The sequence below is a fragment of the Pseudorasbora parva genome, chromosome 7 (genome assembly GCF_024679245.1).
Source record: "Pseudorasbora parva isolate DD20220531a chromosome 7, ASM2467924v1, whole genome shotgun sequence".
NCBI lineage: Eukaryota > Metazoa > Chordata > Actinopteri > Cypriniformes > Gobionidae > Pseudorasbora > Pseudorasbora parva.
The window spans coordinates 44,070,962-44,088,888 of NC_090178.1; the positions used below are offsets into that span (position 1 = coordinate 44,070,962).

At 39.8% G+C, this 17,927-nt stretch overlaps 1 protein-coding gene across 2 annotated transcripts in view; it reads left to right on the forward strand.

Annotated features, from left to right (window-relative positions):
• Positions 1-17,927, forward strand: part of ttk (ttk protein kinase) — a 34,056-nt gene that overhangs the window by 7,448 nt on the left and 8,681 nt on the right. The window contains exons 7-24 of one of the 2 annotated variants that reach the window (XM_067449321.1): positions 126-204; positions 288-391; positions 2,979-3,075; positions 3,208-3,313; positions 3,465-3,684; positions 3,764-3,870; positions 5,704-5,847; positions 7,902-8,038; positions 8,145-8,275; positions 8,369-8,498; positions 13,880-13,972; positions 14,057-14,214; positions 14,298-14,449; positions 15,778-15,902; positions 15,992-16,063; positions 16,181-16,357; positions 16,596-16,686; positions 17,729-17,814. In XM_067449321.1, coding sequence (XP_067305422.1) covers positions 126-204; positions 288-391; positions 2,979-3,075; positions 3,208-3,313; positions 3,465-3,684; positions 3,764-3,870; positions 5,704-5,847; positions 7,902-8,038; positions 8,145-8,275; positions 8,369-8,498; positions 13,880-13,972; positions 14,057-14,214; positions 14,298-14,449; positions 15,778-15,902; positions 15,992-16,063; positions 16,181-16,357; positions 16,596-16,686; positions 17,729-17,814 — 2,209 coding nt within the window. The remainder of the gene's footprint in view (positions 1-125; positions 205-287; positions 392-2,978; positions 3,076-3,207; positions 3,314-3,464; positions 3,685-3,763; positions 3,871-5,703; positions 5,848-7,901; positions 8,039-8,144; positions 8,276-8,368; positions 8,499-13,879; positions 13,973-14,056; positions 14,215-14,297; positions 14,450-15,777; positions 15,903-15,991; positions 16,064-16,180; positions 16,358-16,595; positions 16,687-17,728; positions 17,815-17,927) is intronic. The other variant, XM_067449322.1, reaches the window with a different exon arrangement.

A 17,927-nucleotide genomic window follows, 5' to 3' on the forward strand; every position in this document is an offset into this window, starting at 1 on the left:
ATGTACAGGTGATTGTGTGTTATATGGGTAATACCAGTGTGAACATTTCCTCCTTCCTGTTTCACATGACAGAATTATTTCTTAACCATAAAGAAATGAATGATGTTAAATGTTCTGAATTCCAGGAGTGATCAGAAGTTCAGCCCACAAGATGAGAACATGCCTGTGTGGAGAGCAGGGTCACAACAAAGAAGAACGGCCATGGTAAGGTGTCAGAAGAGGTCAGATAACAGCAAGCCGCATTTGAATGTGGCCGAGCATGTACTTATTTTTGCTTCTCCCTGCAGGCAGAAAGAGTGCCCATGGTGCCTCTCTCGATCCCTGAAAACGAGAGCAGTGACTCTGACTGTCTTCAGAAACCAGAAGCTCCTGTTAGCTACAGTTTCTCCAGGTGAGATGTCGAATCTGTGCAGGGGTGGATGGGTGATGTCACCTAAAGCAAATATTGCTGATTTGATTATTACTATTATGCAGTACTATATGAACTTCTGGGATTTCATTTCTTGAAACAATCATAACAAACTGGCCAATTACCACGTGGATCATATAGATCAAAAACTGTTTTATGGAGATATTTCATATACTCTAGTGCTCTAAACATGAAACAGCACAGTGTATGCGCACATTTAATCACGTCTTCTTTAAATGAAATATATCTGCAAAAAAGGGCACCGATACAGCCGTACGTCTGATCATAAACGCAATTATTCTGATTAGGGATGTGCGATATACCGGTACTGGAAAAATACCGGTATATATTTTATTTAAAACGGTACGATATCATGATTTGGCACATTTCGGTATATGCTGCTTTTACGAAGTTCACCGCTAGATGGCAGTGCGCTACCCAAACTGACCCGAAACAACCGGCTAATGTGACAACAACATAGATGGACAAAATGGATAAAGCATAGACTGTAAAAAAATATGGACGTAGTGTCCGTGACGTCACCCATAGGATTCCGATAAGCCGTTCTGAAGCTTAAAGTATGGGCGAGCTGGGCGTTGCCACCTTGTGAGCGAGTCATCGCGTGTCACTCCCGGATAACAGAAAAGGAGCAAAAAGGCGGGATGTGCGCGGAGCTGAGGTGACGCAATAACTATAGACGGCGGATAAATGGCTATCCACTTGTAATCACGCCCTTAATTATGCAGAACCTTAAGGCTTTATATAACGTAAACGAATGAGTTATAAAAAAATTCACCCCCCTCACAGTTGTCATGAAGATCAAAATTAGCCTTATAAGCCAAAACCACAATTTGTACCAGGCTGTAAACATGTTTTTTTCTGCTTTAAAGTTGAGAATTTTAACATGGGGCTCAATGAGATTCTGCTCCTGTCTGGAGCCTGTCCCTAGTGGCCATTTGAGGAATTGCAGTTTACATTACTTCCGTATTGGCTTCAAGAGAGATCGCGGGAGGTTGCCGCTTGGGATAAAGCAGTTGAATCTCACTCAAGATGCCCAAAACGAATTAATAAAGAGAGGAGTAGAAGTGACATTTGTAATGACTTTGCTTATAAAACTGATGAAGAACCATCAAACCTAGCCAAGAAGCATCTATCACTACCCTGACTTTAAGACTTCTTAAGAGATCGACAGGTCAGTGAACCATTCAAACCATCTCATTTAGACATTTATTTTCTTTTAACACTGATCAACGCACACACATAGCCTAACATAAGACCGAATATCACAATCTCCAGCGTTCGTTTCAACCAATGACATTTAGATCTCATTATATTTGCACGCGTACTATTACACTATTTACATTCACGTTAGACACACCCGACTGTGTTTATGTGAATACTCACTAAAGATGGACATTTGTACATAATTCTGTGTATTTGACTGTTTAAGGAAACTTAATGTGTAATGTGCGAGCGTGACTAAGTGACAGGCGTGTGTGTGTGTGTGTGTGTGTGTGTGTGTGTGTGTGTGTGTGTGTGTGTCGTATGAGCTCATATCTCCTGTAACTGTTATTACGAAATGCTATAAAATCTCTTGCGTGTTCAAATGATTTCCGTTCTCCATCCCGAGACGAGCGTGAAATGTTGAATCGGATTATGCAGATTGCTTTAGTGTAGTGCGATGTCTTTTGAAACCAGAAGCAATTAGCTAGTTTTGAGAGATTTTTGCTGAAATTATTTCTCACAAGAAAGTTTTCAAATGACTGATTTGATGTGATAAGCTTCGCTGATTAATTTACTAATAAACATTTGTGGTAATTTCCCACTTTATATACTCAAAACTTGCATAATTGTTCTCATTCGCGTGCAATATACCCACGCTAATATCAGACCTTGTGGTATCGATTTGATATCGGTACTTCGGTATTAGATTGTGGTACCATACCGAAGCCAAAATTGTGGTATCGAGCCATCCCTAATTCTGATACAGAGTAGACAATGACGTGGACCGAAAATTCAAAGATGAATGGGCAGAAAAGTCTTTCTTTCTGTGTTAAACTGATGTGTATCATTTGTTTAGAGACTAGCACTATTATTGGTTGTTGTCTCCTCACAGCATCATTTTATGGGGCTTTGCAAACCTGTATCTAGTGTGGAATTTTTCTACAATATTCTTTCGTCGTGACAGTAAAATAGGGCATCCTATGAAATAGCCTTTAGTGCTTGTGCCTTTGAGTTTTTTTTCCTGCAAAATGTATTATATGCATGCGTTTTAAAGCAATATCAAGAGCTATGTTCATCTCACTCAGGGTGGGTCTATGCCAATAGGGCAGAGTACCTCAGCAGTTGTGGGCGGGGCCTGAGCATACGCAACGTCAAAAATGCTAGAATCTGCAAACGGCTTGTTCTGAGACTCTGCTTATGATTTATGGGGATTAAAAAAAGAGAAATAGGTGGATTTTTACCATTATAGGGTGGTTGTGTACACACTGCTCTCACACATTTATGTTCAAACATGTCAAAGTGAATTTTGCATAATGGGTCCCCTGTAATGTTTGGTTTTCTACAGGCAAACAAGTGGTTCAAGTGTCCGCTCCACATTCCCGATGTGTTACTCCAAGAAGGGCACTCCAGATGGAGACTCCTATAGTTTACTGAACCTGAAGGTATAAGAGTCGTCTGGCCTTACTATAGACATGAACTCTCCAGTGCTGCGAGTTTTGTGTCATAGTAACAGCATAGCACTAGTTTTATTTCAAGTCCATACAGTACTGAATAGTGTCTTCCTTTTTATGCAGCCATCCATGATATTTCCAGATAAATTGAGGGAAGACATTGAACAGGGTGACACCTTCTCAGCACTTCTACACAGAGCAGAAAGAAAAGAAACTTCTAGAATGGAAGGTAATTTTAAACTAAGATATTTACTGTTCAAAGGAGCAGTTCGCCCAAAATGATTTATTTTAGCCTGTTCCCCTGACAAAGCTATCATATGACTTTTGGTTTGCTCATTTTTTGTAGTGCACTCCTTTCTTCAGTCTTCTTTCTTCCATAGAAACCACCGACATCAACCAGCTCATCAGCACAAACTCTCCTGAAAGTTGTCAGATCTTCCTGAAAAGCCTAGAGAAGAGAGGAGACCCTGGTTCAGACTCCACGTTTCTCTCCAAACTCCTGGACTGCTACTCTAAAGTGTTTGCCAGGTTTCCTTTGGCAAAACATTGCAAAACCGAAAGCTATGCTCGAATGCTGGTGCGATTTGCAGAGTTGAAAGGGTAAGTCAATGATAGATGGCACTGAGTAACGATTTATCAGATGATATCTTGAGTAATTTGTTCTTTGCCACCTCCACAGAATTGAAGATCCAGAAGATGCTCAAGATCATTTCAGTATTGCCAGATCACACTGCAAAGCTTTTGCTTTTGTGCATATAGCACATGCTCAGTTTGAGCTCTCACAAGGTAATAAATGAGATTTGGTTGCTTTAGTAAGAATGTGGTCATTTAAATAGTTAGTTTAGCCAAACATGTAAACTCTGTTATTCTCACCCTCATTTTGTTTCAAGACTTTTGTTCATCTTCAGAACACAAATTAAGATCTTTTTGATGAAATCTGAGAGCTTTCTGTCCCTCCATTGACATCTATGCTAATACCACTTTGATGCTTCAAAAAGTTAATGAAAGCGATTGTAAAAGTAATCCATATGAATTGAGCGAGGAGAAATTAAAAAAAGAGAGACTTGATCACCTTTTATGATTAACAGATTGAATTTAAGCTTTTATTTATATCAACATTCATCAACTCACACACTTAATGTGCAAGAACCGATGAGGTTCATTCTCGTGTTATGCAGCACGTTTGAGCTTCAGCAAGAGATTTGTTCTCGTACGAGTCATGCAAGTACATTTGAGCTTCTGTTTATGTTTGCTGATCAATTTTTAAATGTGAATAAAAGCCTACATTTAAATATTTACATCATATAAAGCGATCAAGTCTCTTCAGAAATTTTGGACCTGACCACTCAATTCATATGAATCAGTTTTACAATCTCTCCAGGAACTTTTGGTAGCATTCAAGAGGTAGTTGTTTAGATGTCAATAGCCCCTTTCACACAGCAATACTGGTAAATAACCGTATGATTACCAGAATTAAACAAATATGCTGTTCACACAAGCAATGGTGTTCTGGTCAAAAATGATAACGCGTTCTTACTTCGTATGTGAAGATACGGGTAATCTTCATTATGTGTCCACACAGAGCACATAATTACCGGTAATTTATGGGTAATGTTACAACTTCCCTTACTGGTAAATTGCCAGAACCAATTTACTTTAATTTCATTTTAACTTAAAGTCCTGTAAACACATATGTTACCTGTAATTTACCCGTAAAAGGCTGTATGTGTGAGAGGCTATTAAAGGGACAGAAAGCTCTCAGATTTCATCAAAAATAGCTTCATTTGTCCCAAAGATGAGTAAAAGTGTCACAGGTTTGGAACGACATGATCACAGAATTTTCATTTTTGGGTGAACTAACCCCTTTAAAGTCAGTATGAAATTTTATTCATCTTGCATAAATTCTGTCACCTTTAAAGAGCCCATGAAGAAAATGTACTTTTGTAGGTTTTACTCCATGTTTATGATTATGTCTATATGCTATTGTACTTTTACTAGTAGGCCATATTTACTTATGGCAGGTACGTTAAAGCTGCTAAAAAAGTTATGTAATGAGAGTGTACAAAATGAATCATTTTTCCATGGATTCCATGTTTTTGTCTTCCCCTGAATCATTATGGTACACTTTTATAATTGTTTATATTGGGACTATTTCAGGCTGGTTTGGTAGGAACCGCTGCGGAGGAGCACAATCCTGGCGTGACTCGCCATAGACGTAAACAGAGAGAAGTAGATCCAGCTGCAATGTTCTTCTGCAAGAAGCATGCAGCTCTGTTTATTAACCGTTAGAATGCTAAAAGTTATTGACTGCAGCTTTAAATCTACCACCTTTCAATTTTGAGGTGGACCAATTCCAATTGACTTGCATTTATGGATGTATCTAAATGTTTTTATGTAATCAAATTCTCTCTAGAATGAGCTTATCCATTCCCACCCACAATACTAAGTAGAAGTAGCAAATCATAGTTCAGAGCTGTGATGTTAATGAATGATATTGGCTATTTAAAAAAAAAAAAATCTGACCTCAGAAGTGTAAAGTAGGATCGTTTCACATGCATGTACAGGTGCATAGTAATATATCAAAACCCTGTATAATCATGTGTTCTTCACATCTCTCAGGAAACTCTAGGAAGAGTAATTTGATTCTTCAGAAAGCATTGAGCACGAACGCGCGGCCTGTTGAACTGCTGCAGATTGCGATCAGAAATCTGAACTCTGGGAAAACTCATCTCCTTCCTGCTGAGCATGAAGAGAACAATGCAGGTTAGTCACACAGCTTTCTGTTAAAGGAGACGAGGCGCACGCGTATGTTTTGCATTTTATATTTAATGTACATTGTACATTTAAGTGTTCACACTCAGTGATTAAATCACGAATGATCTGCGTATAACTGGCCTATAGTTCATAGTAATTGAGCTTTTCAGTTTGTTTGAGGTAGACTTCAGTGGTGTGTACACCAGACTCATTTTTGTATTTTGTCATTAGTGGTCTGAGCACCAAAGGTTTGCAAAGAAACCTGCGATGAGTCTGCACAAATTGAGTTTACAGTAAAAACAGCGCACATGCGATAACTGAAAACAAATGTAGAATTTTCCTCATAACTTTGACAATTGCACAGATCATAGATCATGGCACATCACCATTTACAGCAGATTCTTACATTTAAAAAAGCAACATATTCAATTGTTGTACATATTGTATTCAACAAACAGCGGGCCATCTGTGTGTGAGAGCTTAGCAAACGATAATGAGCAAAAGTGATGAAAGCGAGCAAGTAAATGCTGAACAGAGAAGGATGTTATAATTGTATGTCATCTTACAACACTGCGTGAATATTGTCATAATAAAATGAGCGGAGTGGAGTAAAGAACGTGATCTGCGTGATGGAAATTCAAACGGTAAGCAAGCGCTGCTTTGTTTATGGCTTGTATACCTGCGGTCTTAGTTTCGCTTTCCCATTTTGAATAATGAATATAGACAAATATATCTGCTTAAATAGACAGTTATCTCATTTACACGCAGGCACAGAATGTGTATGCTAGTTCATAGTCGCTTGTAGTCCTTTTGGTGTGTTCAGTTGCTGGTTTTCCCCAACGCGAGGCGTCAACACAGTTGGCTTTCATCAGTGGTAGTTGTTTGGCGTCAGTTTGGTGTGTCCCTACCTTTATAATGCCGGCAATATTTATGTATTATGATTTACTTTGTATAAAATTGAATGTACAAAATTATACATTTAGACATTTTCATTGTCTTGCACCTGATAAAAAATGCAAGACTGCTTTTTTATTTTAATTTAACATATCATTGTCTTCACATTTTTGTCTTCAAAGGAAATGATTGTTTGGGTATTTCGAGTATTTTAAGTATGGTATTATATTTTTATTATAAATGCTTTACATCAAGATTGGCCCAAAAATTAAATTTCTTTCATTAATGACTCACCCCAATGTCGTTCCACACCCGTAAGACCTCCGTTCATCTTCAGAACTGTTTAAGATATTTTAGATTTAGTCTGAGGGCTTTCTGTCCTTTGAATGTAAGTGTTTGCCCACTTGGTGTCCACGTTCAGAAGGGAATGAAAACATCATCACAGTAGTCCATATGTGACATCAGTTGGTTAGTTAGAATGCGATTGCCCGTGTAGTTGTTGCCCGTGTAACTGTGCACGAAGCAGTTAAGTACATTAAATCCTGAAAAAGCGCCAACAGCAGGAAGAATATCACGTAGTGGTCCGGGAGCTGCGTCTAGATGGTTCACGGAGCAGTAATGAACGCAATTGGCTAGCGTCTGCTGTAGGATATTTGTATACGGCGATCTGATTGGATGACGGATTGCGGTTTGCGGATTGTTTTCTATGTTCGTTGGTTGAAGCGACTATTATGCGATATATAGACCCATGAGTGTGAATTTTAGCAGGCAACCTTGCCAAAATAACACACATTTTACCCCCCAAACGCCATTTTTCCCCTGGAGAACCCAACCTTAAACCCAACATTTCGTCTGGTTGTGTTGGATCAGTATGTTACCCCTGCCATTGGTCAGTGCTTTTTTTTGCCTGTTAAACATGTTAAATCAGCGTTTATCGGGTTGTGGAATTTCTGAGAAATTACGTAGTATAATCTGGTGATTGTCTGCATTGGTTGTCTATCAGTCCAGTGTGAATCTACACCTATAAGACAACACTACAGATTTATAATTTTTTTTAAATGTTTTTTTATACAATAAAACAAATATTTCCAGGTTTCAAGGTTGTGCTAGTGTTAAAGTAAAAATGCCTGTTCAAAAAAGAATGATACTAAAATAGTTTGGTTTTGCAGAAAACGTAGCACAAAGTAACAAAGTGGATGAAGAAAATCCAACAAAGGTTCCTGAGGAGCAGCAAAAGCCCCATGTGAAGGAGACTTCATCAGAATGGAAGATTCCTGCTCTCATTAACAAACAGGCATCTCCAGAGGTCTGATTACAGCTCACGCTTCTGTTTAATACCTGAGGTTGAATGATTACAGAGCAGACTCGGCTGGGATCGACTCATGATCAATCTGTTGTGTGGTTCTTTTCAGGATCGTAAACCTCTTGCAGACCCCATTTCCACTTCATCCACACATCATGCCATGAGAACACCTGCTCCTCCTAGATTACACCCCTCTTTCAGCTGTCAGACTCCCAACTACAAAGACCCCAATGCAAACAGGTAATAACGCAGCAGAACACCTGGATTAGATGTGGTGTTGATTTCTTGACGTTAAAGTGAACCCTTTGACCATGCTTTCTGTTTGTTCAATAGTTTCGTCACTCCTGTGGTAAAGCAGCGGCCGGTGATTGTGTCTGTTCCATCGACGGCACAGAAGATGGGTCACGCTCCGTTGCCCTGCACTCCTCAGAGCCAGGTGTCCTATATCCAGCAGCCATCACAGGTAAAGAGGCTCACGTATCTCCAAAACATGTAACAGGCACAGAAATGTATGATCGAGAGATAATCATGCTTGTCAACTAAAAACCAAATATTTTGTTTCGGATAAGAAAGCAGAGCAGATTAAATTGTTAGTTCTACCAAAAAAGAAAATTCTGTCATTAATTCCTCTCCCTCATGTTGTTCCAAACCTGTAAGATCTTCATTTGTCTTCAGAACACAAATGAAGATATTTTTGATGAAATCTGAGATCTTTCTGACCCTCCATAGACAGCTATTTAATAAACACTTTGAAGGCACAGAAAGGCAGTAAAGACAATGTTATAAGAGTCTATGTGACTCCAGTGGTTTAACCTTAGTTTTGATGCTCCAGCGTCAGCATCACACACATGCTTTGTGGCATTGGTGAACCGCGTTGGCCAGTGGTGAGGCGCCATTCTGTCATACAACCCGTTTGTTTTTTGCATACTGCTAAAATTTTGTTCTTGTTGTTTTATAACATTAAGGTTGATACTAGAGGTTTGTATCCACTGCCTCTCCACGAACAAAGTGTTTGTTCTCCTTTGACTGAACTTGCACGCATGATTGGATCATATTGTGGTCTAAACCAATTAGAGACAGAGATGGGGCGGGTCCTTGCCTCTGATTGGTTGTGGTCCAGATATTCCCGTAGGCCTACACTGTTCAATACTGTGTGTTTGAAATTATGACCTGAGCACCAGAGAATAAATAAGTTACGACAGTCAGCATCAGCAAAATAACTGCAAGAAACAACATCGAACAATGAAAAGAAATAGACCCATAAGGCATTTCGAATTCGGCATTTCAAATTTCTGTGTAAAGACCCAATGCCTTGTAAAAGCAGATTTAAAATATGCCAGATCTGACCCACCTCAGACCCTAGTATCAAAGGCAACGCTGAAACGGTTTGTGAGTCCATTTCACTCAGGGTGTGTGCGCTTGCGTGAGAACGTGCCGCTCTAAACTACGTTATTGTAATGACAACCGCCTGTCAGTGTCAGCTCAGGCGGCGTGAGAATCAAGAAGCTGGAGACAAAAGGTGTTTGTGTGTAATTAATTGCCGTTTTATTAATAATAATAATAATAATAGATTTAATTTATAATGCACTTTTCATTCCGAAGAATCTCAAAGTGCAACAAGGGGGGGGGGGGGGATAACAACAAAAAATGAATAACAAGTAAAAATATAGAATACTACAAACAATCAACCAACACAGAAAACAGAACAGAAACAGAGCTGATGGTGAACAGAAACAGAGCTGATGGTGAACAGAAACAGAGCTGATGGTGAACAGAAACAGAGCTGATGGTGAACAGAAACAGAGCTGATGGTGGACAGAAACAGAGCTGATGGTGGACAGAAAACAGCTGATGGTGGAAGTCTCTGTTAGCTCCGCAGCACACTGTTAGCTCCGCAGCACACTGTGGTCCACTCCATGTTTCAGATTTCTCCCAGCGGCAGTGTCCCGATGACATCGCCGAGGCACGACAGCTGAAGACCAGATGATGGGTCTTCTTCATGATGATTCAAATGATGGGGATCGCTGCAGCACCATGCAGGAGGCAGAACATTCCTCCGGGCACTTCTGTGGACACACCGGGGCCGGCGCAGATGTCCAAGCCGCTCCACGGTCGCAATGCAGGACGGAACAGCGGCGCAGCTGAGAAGCGGAACATCCCATCATCATGCCAGACGCTGATGACGCTGGCCCGGATGACGCTAGCCCGGTGCAAACCTCAGCCACCATGCAGCCCAAGCCCAAGGGAGACCACCAGTGAGCACCCGCGGCGAGAAACATCAAATGTCCTCCAAACCAGAAACCAACCGCAGCAATTCAAACGTAAACATTAGAGAAGCGGTTGAAAACGGCGAAACGACGAACAACGACCTCTCAACGACCTCTCAGTGGCTGCCAGCAATCAGCAACAGTCCCAATTGTAGCTCTGACTGTTAGACTAGTCACAAACATAAGGAAATAAAATAAAATGTAAATCTAATAGTACATTAACATGATTTGTTGTGGGTGGAGAAGCGGCGAACAGACAGCGCCAGCGTCCTCTCCCCCACGTTCAAATTATAGTTATAGCAGTATTATAGCATTTGTTCCAGCTGGCACAATTTTATTAAGCAATATAAACAACTATAGGCTACCGTAGCCCACAATACCTTATCAGTAGTTACCAGATTGTTATGACCATCATCAAAGCGTGGTGATATACAGTCCCTGACAAAAGTCTTGTCGCTTATCTATTTTCTAGAAATACCTGATATTAACCTGACTTTTAATTAATTCATTGGTGTTAGAAATAGCTCATATGAAAAGCTAAAACCCTCCCAAATGATGTTTAATGGACTGAAATAAATAATTTTCACAGAAAAAATATTTATCATTTATCAAGACAGAAAGGTCACATTTTAGCAAGACAAAAGTTTTGTCGCCTATACAGAAATTGAACAAATTTACTGCATATACAAAAATATGTCAGCAAATTAAGTTGTGGTGCTGTGAGATTCAAATTTAATATCTTGTATGACTTCCATGAGCTTGAAGGACTGCATCCATGCGGTTTGGCAAGGATTCATACAATTTATTGATGAAGTCATCAGGAATAGCTAAGAAAGCAGTCTTGCATGCCTCCCAGAGTTCATCAATATTATTCCTCTGGTGACTGGGCTGGCCAATCCTGGAGCATCTTGATCTTCTTCGCCTTGAGGAACTTTGATGTGGAGATGGAAGTATGCGATGGAGCACCGTCCTGCTGCAGAATTTGGCCTCTTTTATGGTTGGGAATATAAGAGGTAGCTAAGATTTCTTGGTATTTTAGACTATTGATGTTGCCTTCCACCCTGCAGATCTCTCGCACACCCCCATACTGGATGTAACCCCAGACCATGATTTTTCCGCCACCAAACTTCACTGTTTTCTGGGTGAATCTCGGATCCATTCTGGCTCCAGTAGGTCTCCTGCAATATTTGCGGCGACTGTGGTGTAATTCAACAGAAGATTCATCTGAAAAATCCACCTTCTGCCACTTTTCCAGCGTCCATCCTTTTAGCAGGCTGTGGGCCTTGGCAAATGCCACACGGTTTTTCAATTGTCTTTTGTTTAGTGCTGGCTTCCGGGCACTGATTCGACCATGGAGGCCATTTCGAGACAGAATCCGAACCAGAAACTGTTCTGGTTGACACAGGGACTTCAGGTGACCAGGTCTCGTGGAGCTCTGCTGCAGTGGAAAATGGGCTGGCCTTGGATTTTCAAGCCAACAAACGGTCCTCTCGAGCAGTTGTCTTGCGGGGTCTGCCTGACCTGGGCTTGTCAAAAACGTCTCCAGTCTCTTCAGATCTTTTTTTTTATCCTCTGTACTTGACGCTGAGACACATTGAAGGTGTCTGCCACATCAGCAGTGGATCTGGTCTTCAGCCTCTTGATAATCAAAACTTTAGTCTCAGGGTGAATCTTAGGCATGTTTGCAGAGGTCTAGTTTCAGTTGATGTGAAGGTCTAGCGTACTGGGGTTCTTTTTATACACACTTGAGACCTAATTGATCCATTATTAGTCACAGGTGAAGCTCATATGACAAGGTGACAACACTTATGTCTTTGCAAAAATTGACTCAATGGGCTTTACCAAGCTGTGAATATTAGAAGACTTTTTGAAAGTTTAGTTTTTCACTGAAACATTATCACAAAAGCTGGTGGGATTAAAATGAGCCATTTCTTGTAAAAAAATCTTGATTAGAAGTATATTTCAGCGGCACTTTAGGTCAATTTGTACACAAGCGACAAGACTTTTGTCAGGGACTGTATATTTAATCGCGATTAATCAAGACTGTCATGAGTTAACTGTCAATTAATCGCACACAAAGGCACTAAAGACGTCGATACAAAGTCCATCTCACTACAGTGGCTGTACAATAATTTTACAATGCCACGAAAATAGTTATTGTGCGCACAAAAATCAAAATAACGACTTTATCCACCAAGTTATTGATGTGAACTCGACGCATGCGCGAGAATATGACGCAGATCTGCCGTTCAGATACATGACCCGGAAGAGGAGGAGCGCCGATATCGCCTGAGTTCACGTCCGAGACCTGCACGGAAGACAATAACTTGGCAGATAGTCATTATTATGTTTTTTTTTTTTTGCGCACTAAAACTATTCTTGTCACTTTCTAACATTATTGTACAGCCACAGTAGTGAGATGGACTTTGTATCGACGTCTTTAGTGCCTTTATGGGTCTTGTGAGTGGGAATGTACTGAATGCCAATGGAGGCCTTTCTGAAGCCTTTCTCAGCCATCAGCTTTCAACAAAAATATCTTCATTTGTGTTCTGAAGATAAATGAAGGTCTTACGGGTGTCCAATGGCATGAGGGTGAGTAATTAATGAAATAATTTTCATTTTTGGCTGAACTAACCCTTTAAATGTGACTTGAGCTGGGGAAAAATTTGGGTGCACCTAAATCGAGACCTGGCCACCTAGTGGCGCATAGATGTAATGATACAATCTTGATATGAAGTTACTTTTAATTGTTGATTATTATTTTGATCGCTTCCGTAGACATCAGTGTTTTTATCCAAAATATAAACTTTAATTCCAGTACTTTACTGGAAAATGTGTAACACAGAAATAACGATACTGTGAAAAGACATGATACGCATTATAGATGCCTTTCTCTGGGTCAGTGGCAGTGCCAATGTAGATCTGAATTTTTCGGTGTGATTTTGTCAAAGGTTTAATAATAGCAATCAGAAATGCGCGGATGAGCCGTTATTTCATCCACAACCACATCACAAAACTCATCATCCGCCCGCCATCCAGCCGCACCAATGTTTTTGATCAAATTTTAAAGCCACACCCGTCCGCCATTCGCTGATTGTTTTAAGGCCTATAGGCGATGCAAGACGCTCTAGATTATTGTGGTATTTAACTAGTGAAAATGCAATTGCAAATATCATGAATTATGCTTTTTACTAGCTGCAAATCGTTTTTTTCAGAGTGAAATAAGAGTGATTTTGTAATTTTTGATATCCACATTTTTACCAGTGGCAATAAAATATTAAAATAAAATAAGTGCATCAAAAATGTAAGTTTTTACTAGTAAAAATACATTGCTGATATCAAGAATTCAATTATAACTAATGAAAAATCTAGCTGTTGATTATCCAAAATTCATACACCTAAAATCAAATCGGCTTGTCATAGAGACCTGACTTTATTCATCAAGAATTGATTGGATCATGAAAATTGAGTGTTACACACCAGAATGGAGTTGTGGATAAATGGGACGTGTGTGGGTATCATGTTGCCCTCGGTTTCATTTCTTCAATTCATTTTGTAACATTCTTTCACCCTTCAGACGCCCTCCTCTGCTTTCTCAAATGAATCCATCACAATCAAAGGCAAACAGTTCTTCATTTTCAAGATGATCGGTCGAGGCGGATCCAGTAAGGTACGAAAGAAATGACGTGTGGAGCGTATAATTGCGTACGATCCATTGTGGGTAACAGAAATATATTTTTCTTTTCTTTTTTAGGTCTATCAGGTTTTTGACCACAAGAAGCATGTGTTCGCTGTGAAATATGTGAATCTAGAGGAGGCTGATGCGCAGGCAGTGGAGAGCTATAAGAATGAGATTGAGCACTTGAATCATCTTCAACAGTACAGTGACCAGATCATTAAACTCTATGACTAGTAAGTGTGTCTGTGATTTGCCCATGTTTGGAAAGCACTGTAAATGCTTTGATTCTAGTGTGATGAGCCTGTTTGCTTTGCAGTGAGATCACCAACAGCTACATCTACATGCTCATGGAGTGCGGCCATCTGGATCTCAACACCTGGCTACGCAACCGCAAGTCCGTCAACCCGCTGGATAGGAAATGCTACTGGAGGAATATGCTGGAGGCCGTGCACACCATCCACAAACATGGTGACCATCACCTCTCACAGTCTCTGTACAGCCATCACTTTTACTGTTTCAAAGCATTCAGGGCCGTTCAAATAGGGCTGGGTGATGCATTGATATAGGGCTGTCACGATTCCTTGATTAAAGGAACTGTATTTAAGAAATATATTTCAATTAATCATAAAATGGCCCTGATATGTCACTAGACATTTAGAAATCACGTTTAGTTCAAATACTTCTATCACTGACAACAGTAGTCCGGCCAGGATATTGTCATTTTAAAGTTGTTGTTGCAGCCCTCAACTGATGTTGATGTTAAGATGTTGTGTTTTGGCCTGAAGCTCCGCCCTCCACCTATCGACCAATCACGAAGTCAGTAGTGTTTGGGCATATGGGTTGCCAGGTCTGCTCGAGTTACCACAGCTGCAGCTACAAACGTTCTGCTGATCCTGCAGCCAAACTGGCAACCTCAAATCAGGGGGAGAGGGAGGGGGATACACCGCTCTACAGTCATTTGAAAGGGATTTCAGTACCAGTTTTGGCCACAATCTTACATACACTTCCTTTAACAGTTTTTTGAATACTCGATTTAAAAAAAATCCTTTATTGCAATAGACCCGTTAAAAGTTTGTAAACATTGGCAACGTTTCATGGTGGGCAAGGCTTAGCTGGAGGCAAAAAAAGGCACTGGACGCAATGCTGACAAGCGTGTTTTTGAAGGGATTTTTTAAACATGGATGCAGAAGAAGGTTCGAAACGCTCATAATATGTACAGTCACTGACTCTGCGGGACCGTGACAGCTATTTTTGTTAATTAACTCTCTGATTATTTTAAGAGAGCATTCAAAGGATGGCACACACATATCGCTGTATGTTTGTTTAACATTTAAGCTAGCTAGCTTTTAAACTATAGTGCGATGAAGGTTGACGACTTTTCACCTATAAAAAAGAAACTTTGTACTAGATAAAACCAACACACCAGTTCAAATGCATAGATTTTACTTGATATGAAGTGTGCACTGCAAACACAAGCATTATGTATGATCGTCTCCTTCAACCACAATTGTCTTCTTGATTTCTGTGAAGGAATGTCTGTCGGGATCCGGTAAAGCTTTAGTTTTGAACCAAAAAGTGCTGTTCCTTCTATTTTGGCAGCCAAAAACACAAGAAGACGACATTTTAAAGTCAAAAGTGCAAAATCTCAAACCTTTAGCGTGGATGCTTTGATTTCTTCCTTATGTTTTGCCTCCAGCTAGAGCAGGCGATTAAGGGGTCTATTTACCCGTGTAGAGTAACCGGAAATTCATTATTGCACACTTTAAGTGATTAATTTCTTTGCAATTCCTTTAAAGGTATCGTCCACAGTGATTTAAAGCCAGCTAATTTTGTGATTGTGGACGCTTCGCTGAAACTGATAGACTTTGGAATCGCCAACCGTATTCAACCTGACGTGACCAGCATCATGAAGGACTCGCAGGTTGGGTTGCAACAGAACTGTGATCTAGAGAGAAATGTTGTTTCTGGTCTGTTCTACTTAGATTTACTTGTTTTCATAATGTCCACCAGGTGGGAACGCTAAACTACATGCCACCAGAGGCCATTAAAGACACGTCCTCCAATGGAAAGCCAGGGTCGAAGGTGAGAAGAGTTTATATTTTAGTGCCTCAAAGTCTTTATCGGCTCTGATGCTAATGTTGCATAGAAAGGTGGATTTATACAGTCTGATCCTATCATTCTTTTCTTTGCTGTTTTCAGATCAGTGCTAAAGGGGATGTGTGGTCTCTGGGATGTATCCTGTATTGCATGACTTATGGAAAGACTCCATTCCAGAACATCACCAATCAGATAAGCAAAATCCATGCCATTATAGACCCGTCCCATGAGATCGACTTTCCCGATATTCCAGAAAAGGACCTACTTGATGTGCTTAAGGTGTGCAGAATGTTTGGCTGTGCTGAATTCATTGACCACGTTTACTGTGATCATAATGAGATTTAGGAGAGAGCGATTTAAACTGAAGAGTGTCATTTAAAACTTATATGTCATGCAAACATCCTTACTCCGATGATTTGAAATCGTTGCATTATTGGCGCACGTGTTGTGAACGTAGTCAATTATTGACCTCAACAATTTCATTGTGCGGTGCTTACTGTCAACCTCTTAATTTCAGAGATGTTTAGTTCGCAATCCCAGAGAAAGGATTTCCATAGCAGAACTCCTCGATCATCCATACCTTCAACTGCAGTCTGCACCTGAGCCAGGTACGTGCTAATATGCAGAAACAACAGTCTGCTAAAGACTAACAAAGGCGTACTGAAAGCAATAGCACCTCTAAAGTTGTTTAAAACCATTTTTTGCTGCTTGATAACTGGTTTACTACACTGACTTCTATGATATTGTAGATTTAGCCTGTTTGCAGGCATATTTGCTGCACGATTAATTTATTCCTCAATCAAAAATGTCTGATCATATAATCATGATAATGTAGTATTTTAAAGTATGTTCATACCTTGATTGAATTACCGTAAGTACAAGATTCCGACTTCCTCTTAGAATTAAAGTCATGGACTTTCCCGAGGCGCTGTAAACACTTTGACGTATCAGTTTGAGCCAGAGTCTGATAATGACAGTCAAGAAGATCAGTCTGATCAAGCTGCACCATCTTTGCAAAAATCTAGTTACAGTAATGTGCAGAGGTGGAAAAAACAGTGTTTCTTGGACATGACAACAACACATCTCAAGCAGGCCCGCACTTTTATTTTGCGTATGCCTTAAGCGGAAGTTATTTAAATGAGGACATTTGTGACGTGTTGGTTCCCGGAAGAACACTGAAACTGATATAGAGAAGAACTGCTGAAGGGACTTTGTGTTTTGCACAACTTAGCAGATTTTTTAATTCTCAAACAGCAACATTACACACTAAAGAAAGATGAACATGGAAAAAAGCATACTAGAACCCCTTTAATAATTCCTGTAATGGATACTGGTTATTACTCAATGCAAGAATATATGACCTCAATGTAGAACAAAACAACACAACCTCTGTTGTAATATAATGAAATATTAAGCCTTTATTTTGACACAATATATTATTCTGAAATTAAACAGATTAATTAACAGAAAATTAAATGTAATAGTTTCTCAAAAGTACCATTTCGTTCTTTCCATGTAGAACTTTGCGTTTGTGTTTTAAATATTACTTGGTGCATCGTTATATGTACTAATTATAAGTCTTTTAAATAATTCCCCTGCACGCATAAAGCAAATTCTGTCTGTTTTAATGTGATCATTGTTATTTTACAGCAGAACCGTGTGCCAATGATTTGAAGAGAATCCTCAATGAACTGGCGGCTCTTCAGTCTCCCAACAGTATCGCTAGAGCTGCTAGTGTAAGTCAATGCTCAAACACCATCGTTTGTGAAATACCTGTTAGACCCCAGGAAATGTGATCAACATTTGAGAACTTTGAACATGCAAATCAAGTGTTCAATTATTGAAATAT